At 42.1% G+C, this 12,316-nt stretch overlaps 1 protein-coding gene across 1 annotated transcript in view; it reads left to right on the top strand.

Annotated features, from left to right (window-relative positions):
• LOC126418454 (clathrin heavy chain) overlaps positions 1 to 12,316 on the top strand; it is a 149,340-nt gene that overhangs the window by 114,528 nt on the left and 22,496 nt on the right. Inside the window, exons 16-17 of the mRNA XM_050085220.1 lie at positions 9,576 to 9,794; positions 10,002 to 10,267. Of these exons, the coding sequence (XP_049941177.1) occupies positions 9,576 to 9,794; positions 10,002 to 10,267 (485 nt within the window). The remainder of the gene's footprint in view (positions 1 to 9,575; positions 9,795 to 10,001; positions 10,268 to 12,316) is intronic.

Here is a 12,316-nt window from a genome sequence, read left to right on the forward strand (position 1 = left end):
GTGTGATTAAGAAAAATGTTGATGGCTATTAACACATTTGAGTATCTTAGTTTCATTTAACATAACTTAGTAATAATACATCAAATACACAATTTGGACATACTTCAAAAAAACATCAGTGTACATGTGCTATGGCTTATGACCAAATTAGAGCACTAAACACCACTTCAAACAAAATTATAAAGGAAGATATTTCTGCTTAGTAGGAGAGGCAAGAAACTCATCAAAAGTAAGTTTTGCATCACCTCAGTTCAGTGTGTTCCAGAACCTGTACAGAAAATTGGAATAGCACCATGTACCTGTTGGTTGTAGCCTCCTGACCACATAGGAATCGCTCTGCTGATGACTGTGCTATTAACTTCCCACATATGCCAAGGAGCAGACGCCCATCCCCGTGGGGCATCGGGACTCCCCGTAATGCCCATCCTGCCAGATGGCCTTAGCTGCGGCTGGGTGGCACCTGTGGGAAGGGGCCCTGGTCGGAGTGGGTGGCATCAGGGTGAATAACGCGGGATGAAGCAGTGGTGAACCATCAGCAGTCTCTAAGCATTCAAGAGCTCAATTCAACACACAGAAGTAAGACCCCAAATCGTTCCCCTCCCTGGCCACACCATGGGAGGAACATCAGCCTAAGAATGGCAGCGGCTCTTACTTGCATCGGTACCTTGTTACAGCACTGATGAAGCCTCAGTTTTTAGTCGAACATTTAGAGGACAAATTTGGGGAGGTGGAGAGCTTGTGCAAAACGAGATCTGGGTCAGTCTTCATTAAAACAGCATCATCTGCCTTGTCACGGATGTTACTTGCTTCAGACAAGCTGGGGATGTTTCTGTAACCATCACGCCCCCTGAGAGCTTAAATATGGTCCAGGGTATTATATTTTGCAGCGACCTTCTTTTTCAGTCTGACAATGAGCTGTGCGCCACTTTAGAGTGGCGAGGTGTAAATTTTGTCCAGCGTGTCCATTGGGGTCAGACGGATAATCAGGTAGCACTGGTGCCTTCATCTTGGTCTTAAAGGGTGATACATTGCCCGAGAAGGTCAAGCTGATGGTGTAACGCTGTGATGTAAAGCCCTATATCCCTAACCCACTTCAGTGCTTTAAGTGCTGGAAGTTCAGCCATATGTCTTCCCGCTTTTACTGCATTTTGTACTGCTGCTCCAGTATGGGTGTTGCTGAGCGGCGCCTACAGGAAGTCATCCACAAGGCGCAATCATGGGCTCTAGCCCACAGTTTCCAGTTTTCAGCTGCAAAGTTGTGTGTTATGCACTTCTGTCAGTGTCGTACAGTTCATCTGGACTCGGAACTTTACCTTCATTACGCTCCACTGACTGTAGTGGAGACATATCGATTATTAGGACTGGTTTCCGACGCTCGATTGACTTAGTTTCCTCATCTCCGTCAGCTTAAGCATCATCTCAATGCCCTTCATTGGCCTAGCAACACCAATTGGGGTGCAGATTGCTCTATTCTGCTGTGACTCTACAGAGCCCTTGTCCAATCTTGAATTGACTATGGAAGTGTGGTTTATGGTTCGCCAGCACCCTCAGCATTGAATTTACTCAGCCCTGTGCAACACTGCGGGGTTAGACTAGCGACAGGAGCTTTTAGGAAGAGTCTGGTGACCAGCGTACTGTTGGAGACTAGGGTCCCTCCATTGCAGATCAGATGTGCACAACTGCTCGCCAGTTACGCTGCACACATTCGTACTTCTCCTGATCATCCAAATTACAGTCTCATTTTCCTGCCTGTGGCAGTCCATCTCCCCCATTGGCAGCCCAGATAGGGGCTAACAATTGCGTTTCGCATGCGGTCCCTTCTCTCCGAACTAGTCCTTCCCTTTACCACCTCTTCTTGCGGTCTGTTCATACACCTCCACGGTGTACGCCTCAACCGCAACTTCATCTGGACCTTTCACATGGCCCCAAAGGACTCTTTAACCCTGTGGCTCTCTGCTGTCACTTCGTCTAGATTCTTAATGTGTGCCGGGGCTCTGACTCGATGGCTGATGGTCACGTTGGCTTTGTCTACATTGAACAGTGGCCATATTGAACAGCATTCATTACCCGATGGTTGTAGTGTATTCACTGCAGAGGTGGTGGCCATTTCTTGTGCACTTCAGTATCTCTGTTCATGCCGTGGGATGTCATTTCTTTTATGCACTGACTCCTTGAGTAGCCTGAAAATTATCGGCCCGTGCTACCCTCGTCATCCTTCGGTAGTGTCCATCCAGGAGTCAATCTGTGCCCTGGAGCGATCCAGCCATTCAGTGGTGGTCATATAGACCCCTGGTCATGTCGGAATCCCAGGGAATGAACTTGCTGGCGAAACAGGCTACACGGAAACCACTTGAGTAGATCAGCATCCCCGAAACTGACCTGCGTTAGTTATTACGCCTCAAGATTTTTCCGCTTTGGGAGACTGAATGGCAAAATCTCAGTGCATACAACAAACTGCGAGCCATTAAGGGACCACGAATGTGTGGAAGTCGAGGGGCCTCGTGCAGGGACTCTGTGGTTCTCTGCCAGCTTTGCATTGGCCATGCCTGGCTGACCCACGGCTACCTCCTGCTCCGTGAAGACCCACCTCGGTGTCAGTGCGGTGCTCAGTTGACAGTGGCACATATTCTGCTCTATCCTTGTTTGGCTGCCCTGAAACTTCATCTTCGGTTGCTGCACTCGTTATCATTGATTTTAGCAGACAAGGCCTCATTGTCTGATTGGTTTTACGTTTCATCCGCGAGGGTTGGTTTTATCATTCAGTCTGAATTTTAGTGCATGTCCTTTGTCCCTCTGTGTGTTCTACCCTAGTGCTTTTAGGGTGGAGGTTTTAATTTGTTGCAAGCTGGCTGGCATTTCCTTTTTATTTTTGTGGTTGGCCAGCCACTGTAATCTTTCTTTTTTTATTCTTGTGTTTCTAGTGTCTGTTTTCTTGTCCTTTTGTTCCTTTTAATGTTTGTTGCCTTTCCTTCGTTCTTGTCTTTTCTTTCAGTTTTGTGTTAAGTCTCGTCTGTTTTATTCTCACACTTCCAGCATTGTTTCATTAGAAACAAGGGGCCGATGACCTAGTTTGGTCCCTCACCCCCTCTTTTAAATCAACCAACCAAGATATGCACAATGAGAGCGCAAATTATCGCCCATAAACGCAAATGCCTCACCAATATGCTGCTGATATGGTTGCACTATCGGTGGGGTGATGCTATTCACATATTAAACTTCCTGGCAGATTAAAACTGTGTGCCCGACCGAGACTCGAACTCGGGACCTTTGCCTTTCGCGGGCAAGTGCTCTACCATCTGAGCTACCGAAGCACGACTCACGGCCGGTACTCACAGCTTTACTTCTGCCAGTATCTCGTCTCCTACCTTCCAAACTTTACAGAAGCTCTCCTGCGTACCTAGCAGAACTAGCACTCCTGAAAGAAAGGATATAGCGGAGACATGGCTTAGCCACAGCCTGGGGGATGTTTCCAGAATGAGATTCTCTGCTAGGTACGCAGGAGAGCTTCTGTAAAGTTTCCAAGGTAGGAGACGAGATACTGGCAGAAGTAAAGCTGTGAGTACCGGCCGTGAGTCGTGCTTCGGTAGCTCAGATGGTAGAGCACTTGCCCGCGAAAGGCAAAGGTCCCGAGTTTGAGTCTCGGTCGGGCACACAGTTTTAATCTGCCAGGAAGTTTCATATCAGCGCACACTCCGCTGCAGAGTGAAAATCTCATTCTGGAAACATCCCCCAGGCTGTGGCTAAGCCATGTCTTCGCTATATCCTTTCTTTCAGGAGTGCTAGGTACGCAGGAGAGCTTCTGTAAAGTTTGGAAGGTAGGAGACGAGATACTGGCAGAAGTAAAGCTGTGAGTACCTGCCGTGAGTCGTGCTTCGGTAGCTCAGATGGTAGAGCACTTGCCCGCGAAAGGCAAAGGTCCCGAATTTGAGTCTCGGTCGGGCACACAGTTTTAATCTGCCAGGAAGTTTCATATCAGCGCACACTCCGCTGCAGAGTGAAAATCTCATTCTCTATTCACATATTAGTCACACACTAATGGTGTGTGTGTTGGCTCCGCATAACACCTAACCGGGTTGCCTCCAAACATGTCTCCGATGATTGTCTGGTTCAAGATAAACATGACACTCATCAGTGAAGAGAACGTGATGGCAGTCCTCAGTGATCCATTCGACATGTTGGGTCCCCCCTGTACAACGCTGCATGGTGTCGTGGTTGCAAAGATGGACGTCTGGAGTGAAGTTGCATATTGTGCAGCCTATTGTGCACAGTTTGAGTCGTAACATGATGTCCTGTGGCTGTGCGAAAATCATTATTCAGCATGGTGATGTTGCTGTCAGGGTTCGTCAGTCACAATCCGTAGGTAGCGGTCATCCACTGCAGTTGTAATCCTTGGGCGGCCTGAGCGAAGTACGTCATCAACAGTTCCTGTCTCTCTGTATCTTCTCCATGTCCGAACATCATTTTGGTTCACTCTGAGACGCCTGGACACTTCCCTTGTTGAGAGCCCTTCCTGGCACAAAGTAACAATGCGGCTGCGATCGAATTGTGGTATTTACCATCCAGGGCTGGTTGAACTACAGACAACACAAGCAGTGTACCTCCTTCCTAATGAAATGACTGGAACTGATCGGTTGTTGGACCCGCCACCCCCCATTTAATACATGCTGCTCATGCATGGTTGTTTACATCTTTAGGTGAGTTTAGTGACATCTTAGAACAGTCAAAGGGACTGTCTGTGAGACAATATCCGCAATCAATGTTTATCTTCAGGAGCTCTGGGTACATGGGTGATGCCAAACTCTTTTTGATATGCATGTAATACAGATTACTCGAGAGGTCAACATGAAAATTTCGTCTCCAGTACTGCCAATGTTGAGAATCAATGGACAAAGCTTAAAAGTATTGTACAATATGCCTTAGATATGTGCCAAGCAGAGTTGGAAGGAATGGAATACACCTGCCATCGTTAGTCAGCCATTTTAGAAAGCTAATACATAATTGGAGCTTCCCTGCCAATGTAAATGTAACAAAATATTAACATATCAATATAATGGAAGGAAACATTCCACGTGGGAAAAATTATATATAAAAACAAAGATGAGGTGACTTACCGAACAAAAGCGCTGGCAGGTCGATAGACACACAAATAAACACAAACATACACACAAAATTCAAGCTTTCGCAACAAACTGTTGCCTCATCAGGAAAGAGGGAAGGAGAGGGGAAGACGAAAGGAAGTGGGTTTTAAGGGAGAGGGTAAGGAGTCATTCCAATCCCGGGAGCGGAAAGACTTACCTTAGGGGGAAAAAAGGACAGGTATACACTCGCACACACGCACATATCCATCCACACATACAGACATGGATGGATATGTGCGTGTGTGCGAGTGTATACCTGTCCTTTTTTCCCCCTAAGGTAAGTCTTTCCGCTCCCGGGATTGGAATGACTCCTTACCCTCTCCCTTAAAACCCACTTCCTTTCGTCTTCCCCTCTCCTTCCCTCTTTCCTGATGAGGCAACAGTTTGTTGCGAAAGCTTGAATTTTGTGTGTATGTTTGTGTTTATTTGTGTGTCTATCGACCTGCCAGCGCTTTTGTTCGGTAAGTCACCTCATCTTTGTTTTTATATAAAATATTAACATACATGAACAAAACCAAAAAGAAATGTAAACAAATATAGCCAGCCATGCATTGAAGCTTTCAAGTAATTTGAAAGTAAATTCTATCTACTGACTCCACAGAAAACCCTGAGAAGTTTTGTTCTAAAGCAAAGTCAATAAATGGATCAAAGCCATCTATACACACACACTGTGATCATAATGGTATCAAAACATAGGATGAACACAGAGAAGGCTGTAGTACTAGCAACAGTTTTCCAAAACTGTTTCACTCACAGAGGAAGATTGTACTGTGGTTCCTCCTCGAAACTGTCATATGCTCATCAGCGGCAAACATCAATATAAGTAACCACAGAATCAAAAGAAACTATAATCTCTTAAGAGGTAAGACCATTACTGTCCACGCAAGCTTTTGACGCTCAGTGCGGTGGCTGATTTGAGTGACCATAAATGGGAAACGTCTTCAGTCACTCTAGTGAGCTGTTGCACAGTGTGTCAACTTTGTGCGGACAGTAGACCAGATGGGATACCAAGATTGTACATAGAGCATGTGAAAGAATCTGACCCATGTCTAATAGCAGTGTACTGTAGCAAATTGTTTCTTGTGATTTGAAAAGGCGTGTGTCGTAACTATACTCGAGACCTGTCGGAACAGATGCCCAAAACTATACGCACTCACTTAATCCATTTATGGACACCGAAAATTTCATTTTTTGTCATCAACATGGGTAGCATAAAATTGATCATGTGAAACCCAGCTGTTTAATCATGGGACACAAAGCAGTAGATAGCAGCATCCAGGTATATGTTGTGCTTTGTGACTCAAGGAAGGCCTTGGATACAGCTCCACACTGCTGCCTAAAGAACAAAATATGAGCATTGGAATAAGACAAGCTGTGTGATTCGTCTGAAGAGTTTCTAGCAAACACAACAGTGTTGAGACAAATTGAAGTTTTCCATCCCTGCTCTTCAGAAACGGTGGTACCCCACTTAAAGAAAATTAACCCACCATGATGTTCTCAATGGTGAGAAATCTTAAGATGTTTTGAATGTACCACAAGGAATGTTTAAAGGGCAATTAGTGTCTGCAATACATAAAAATTAACTAGTTAATTACAGTGGAAGTTCCATGATACTTTCAAGGATTGTATCTAGAACTGTTGGTGCCAGAATTTGCAATTGACATCTCAACATAAATAGATATAAAGTAGTGCACATAAACAAGCTGAAAGATCCATTGTTCTATAATAAAAAGACTGCAGAAGCCACTGGAAGTAGTAGTGCTCATTAAATATTAATGAGTATGTGTACAGAGCAATTTAAAGTGCCATAACCAATAAAACTAGTAACAGGAAAGGCATATGCCACACTGAGATTCATTGGAAGAATGCTCAGGAAGTGTAGTCAAACTACAGCAGCTCTCCTGCGAACCTTGCAGAACTAGCACTCCTGGAAGAAAGGCTATTGCGGAGACATGGCTTAACCACAGCTTGGAGGATGTTTGCAGAATGAGGTAGCTTACAAAAATTCTCATTCACCCAGTACTTAAATATTGCTTGTCTGTCCAGGATCTGTGCTAGGTAAGACTGATACAGAAAATGAGGATCCAAACAAGAGCAATGCCTTTATATAAAAATTCGTATAGTAAATGCAAAAGTGTCGTGCAGGTGCTGAGAGGCATTCTGTGTAATGGTGTTGGGAAAAGACCATGAACATAAAATTAGAGATTAAAGTTCACATGAAAGCATACCAACCTTCATTCTTTCCATGAACTGTTTTGTGACATGAACAGGGAATTTGCGATGGTGAGGATGGTACCCAAATAACCTTCCACATTGTAAGGTGACTTTCAGAGAAGTAGATAAATCATTAGCTTTTACGACATGATTTAGATTCTGATAAATGCCAGAGTGTAATATCTGTAAAGAATTCTTCAGTATAATTACGAGGTGCATTCAAGTTCTAAGGCCTCCAATTTTTTTCTCCGGACTGGAAAGAGATAGAAACATGCGCATTGTTTTAAAATGAGGCCGCGTTCATTGTCAATACGTCTCAGAGATGGCAGCACCGTACGGCAGATGGAATTTTACCGCCAGCGGCGAGAATGAGAAAAATTTCAATACTTAAAATGGCGACGTTTTCCTTACTTGAACAGCGTGCAATCATTCGTTTTCTGAATTTGTGTGGTGTGAAACCAATTGAAATTCATAGACAGTTGGAGACATGTGGTGATGGAGTTATGGATGTGTCGAAAGTGCGTTCGTGGGTGCGACAGTTTAATGAAGGCAGAACATCGTGTGACAACAAACTGAAACAACCTCGGGCTCGCACAAGCCGGTCTGACAACATGATCGAGATAGTGGAGAGAATTGTTTTGGGGATCGCTGAATGACTGTTAAACAGATCGCCTCCAGAGTTGGCATTTCTGTGGGTTCTGTGTACACAATCCTGCATGACGACCTGAAAATGCAAAGTGTCATCCAGGTGGGTGCCATGAATGCTGATGGACGACCACATGGCTGCCCGTGTGGCATGTTGCCAAGCAATGTTGACGTGCAACGACAGCATGAATGGGACTTTCTTTTCGTCGGTTGTGACAATTGATGAGACGTGGATGCCATTTTTCAATCCAGAAACAAAGCGCCAGTCAGCTCAATGGAAGCACACAGATTCACCGCCACCAAAAAATTTCGGGTAACCGCCAGTGCTGAAAAAATGATGGTGTCCATGTTCTGGGACAGCAAGGGCGTAATCCTTACCCATTGTGTTCCAAAGGGCACTGTGGTAACAGGTGCATCCTATGAAAATGTTTTGAAGAACAAATTCCTTCCTGCACTGCAACAAAAACGTCAGGGAAGGGCTGCGCGTGGGCTGTTTCACCAAGACAACGCTATAGCACATCGAGCTAGCGTTACGCAACAGTTTCTTCGTGATAACAACTTTGAAGTGATTCCTCATGCTCCCTACTCACCTGACCTGGCTCCTAGTGACTTTTGGCTTTTTCCAACAATGAAAGAATCTCCGTGGCCGCACATTCACCAGCCGTGCTGCTATTGCCTCAGTGATTTTCCAGTGGTCAAAACAGACTCCTAAAGAAGCCTTCGCCGCTGCCATGGAATCATGGCGTCAGCGTAGTGAAAAATGTGTACATCTGCAGGGGGATTACGTCAAGAAGTAATGTCAGTTTCATCGATTTCGGGTGATTAGTTAATTAGAAAAAAAATCGGAGGCCTTAGAACTTGAATGCACCTCGTAATTATCTAAAATTAGGATACACCATAGAGGGAACTGAAGCAGGTCTTCTTACACACAGAATGAGGCCAAATATGTGAAGGCATTTTCATATAATATACAGCTGAGGAACTTCAAAGAAACAAAATTAAAGTAACTGCTGGCATAAAGGACCAAGATATAAAAGCAGGTCCTGAAAAGGTTACCATCTATAAGTACATTGACGTCACAGATTTACATCTTTGACCACTTTGTAAAACAGCTATGCCATTAATATAACATGCAAGCTTATTTGGTCATTCACAAAGTACTGAATTACAGTATGTGCAGAACTATGTTCATAAGAGAATCTTATCAGCTGTTAACACAGTAATAGTTAGTAAATATAGGATTAATAAAGAAATCAGCCAGGAGGAAATTGAAAAGTAATACAAATTCCATAGAGTGCAACAAACTCTTCTATGCTCATAATTAAGAGACAGCCAAGTTTAAAACAATTAAATTAAAATTAAAGTTTTTAATACTGATCTAATAAAAGTAAAATTATAGAACGTCGTGTCAAGCATCAAGCAAGAAGGAAAAGCTCAGTTCAGTTTTACAGGCTGAAATACCTTGATTTATGGTGTTGTGTAAAATATATAGTTAGGTTAATATTAAGATGTCAAGACTAAAATTATCAAGAAATGTAAAGATTACGTAATTACTGTATTTGTTGTTTGCTTTTGCAGGCTGCGTGCAAGACTGGTCAAATAAAAGAAGTGGAACGTATCTGCAGAGAGTCTAATTGTTATAATGCAGAACGTGTTAAAAACTTCTTAAAAGAAGCAAAGCTTACTGACCAGTTGCCATTGATCATTGTTTGCGATAGATTTGATTTCGTCCACGATTTGGTGTTATATCTTTATCGCAACAACTTACAGAAGTACATTGAAATATATGTGCAAAAGGTAAACTAAGACATCTGTTTTCCAGTAGTGGTGTAAAGTGTACAAAAGTGTTTCAGTATACTTATTATAATTACTTAATTATTTTATGTGGTCAGTTGTAAAGTCTCTCTCATAACCTATATTTAAAGATGGAAAGTGACAGTATTTAACTTATAATACACTGACAAAATTAAATTTTGCTTTTTATGTCAATGTTTAAACTTCCAGGTGAATCCATCAAGGTTGCCAGTTGTTGTTGGAGGGCTTTTAGATGTGGACTGTTCAGAAGATATTATAAAGAACTTGATATTGGTTGTCCGTGGGCAGTTTTCCACAGATGAATTGGTAGAAGAAGTTGAAAAACGGAACAGACTGAAATTGCTTCTGCCATGGCTTGAATCTCGTGTTCATGAGGGCTGTGTAGAACCAGCTACACACAATGCCCTGGCGAAGATCTACATAGATAGCAACAATAATCCTGAAAGATTCTTAAAGTAAGATACATTTGATGTCGGACTACTAATACAGCTTGTCAGAGCTTAATGGTTTGCATTTTTACAGGCCCAGTCAAAGCACAGTCTTGCCATATTAGCTTTTCATTTTGGAAGCATTTGCTTAGTATTTTCGATTCCATGTAGATTGACTCACATTTCAGTTTAATTACGTGAAATTTGGTCAGATTATTTTGCAGATACATCAGATTAGGAAAAAAGTTGATTTATTTTGAGAATGTTTGAGGTGTTGTCATTTTGAATTGTGTTCTGCATTGTGCACACTATAAGTCACAACATGTTTCCATTTTCATCATGTATTTACACTTAATAACATGTGATGAATTAAAATGATAGAAAGCTCGTTGAGTGCAATTGTTGCCAACAGTCTGAAAATTTGTGTATTAAAATAAAATTCCTTTTGATACTAAAAACATAATATGCGGGTGCAGATTAAGAGTAAGAAGTAATAAATGTGCATCACCTGACATGTTGGTGAAAACCTTAGAACAGGCATGGGGCCCACATGTGATACACAGTTGAGTTGGTGAGCTCCCTAAAGATGACAGTGACACTCATAGTGCATGAAGTCAAAGCTATAGTGTGTGTGACTTTAGTGTTTATAGGTACTGCATTGCTGTGGCATGCCAAGCCATCAAAATATACCTCAAAACATATCTTTTGAGAAGACTGGTTCTGTGTGTACCCGAAAGTTCTTTATGCCAGGTGTGGGCTGCCATTTACCCACCTGTGCCTTAGAATACTGTGTATGGCAGTAGACAAAAAGAAAGAACATGTGGAATTTCCTGTAGTTTCAGAAGTACCTATAAATAGTACTTCACACTAGTGAAACATTAGAAAAGAACATACTGTGAGATTAAAGCAGGCAACCAACTTTGACACTTCTGTTAACCCCACAAGATGATATTGTAATAGAAAACTGTTTGGTTCTTTGTTCGGTCATCTTAGAACTGCTTTCTCTATATTCAGACAGTTGATAGTTGTGCTGACCTAGGATAAGAATACAAAGTTTTAAATAAACACTAAGCAGTTTGAACCCTCTTCTGAAATTTAAGTTACTTAAAACATGTTGCAAATTGTGAGATATTAATGTCATACACTCTTTACAAAATGTCAAAGCAGTTTTGTCAATTGTACTAACCTTTAATTTCAATTCCTCAGTCTTCTGTAATTTTCTTGAGAAATTATGTGGTAGTGTAATGAAATAAAACTTCATAGGGCATGGTAGAGGGCATATGGAATTAAATTTTAGGTGTTCTGTCGGATGCCAATCTATCCTGCATATTGGAACTGGAGACACGTTAGGAAAGAACTGCCCAGTGAAAACGTGTTTATTGAAAATAACATGGCTACCAGTTCCATGTGCAGCTATTTAAGCTGTACTACTAACTTTCAACCTAACAATCATCTTGGAAATGGCTATGAATGATTTTTCTTTTAAAAAAAAAAACACTGTGTAAAAAAAAGCACACTATGTATTACTTGCTCTCTCCTGGCAAATTAAAGGTAATGCATTTTTTGTTATATAACATTCTGACAAATCCTGTGCAGTTCATAAATATTCTGCAGCTGGAGTGTGTAGTATCTGAAATGGAAGATACTATAGCTCTTAGGTACTGATGCCAACTTTTCTTCCGTTCGGGCTAATACTGAAGTTCACCCCATCAGAATATTTCATTCACTATTGAATGTCTAAGAACAATGCAGCACACAATAAAATTGTTGGGTTGACAGATACTGCACTAGTGGCATATTTTTAAATTTGTAACAAAGAAGTAATCTGGATTAGTCCTACAGATGCAACATTTCTGCTGCTACTGAAAATGAATTGCCACTCTACATTCCTTCAATGGGGGTATGGCAGTATTTTTGTTTGGCATTTCTAGAGGCAAGCTGAAATATTGTGGTGCAGAGATTTGTGTGTACTGTGTCAGCAGTATACGTGCAAATAAATGAAAAATTATGTACCTTTCTAGTTTAAAGATTAATGTTAGAAGTTTGGCTGTCCTTTGTACTAAACAATTGAGCTGT

The sequence above is a fragment of the Schistocerca serialis genome, chromosome 9, assembly GCF_023864345.2.
Source record: "Schistocerca serialis cubense isolate TAMUIC-IGC-003099 chromosome 9, iqSchSeri2.2, whole genome shotgun sequence".
Lineage (NCBI taxonomy): Eukaryota > Metazoa > Arthropoda > Insecta > Orthoptera > Acrididae > Schistocerca > Schistocerca serialis.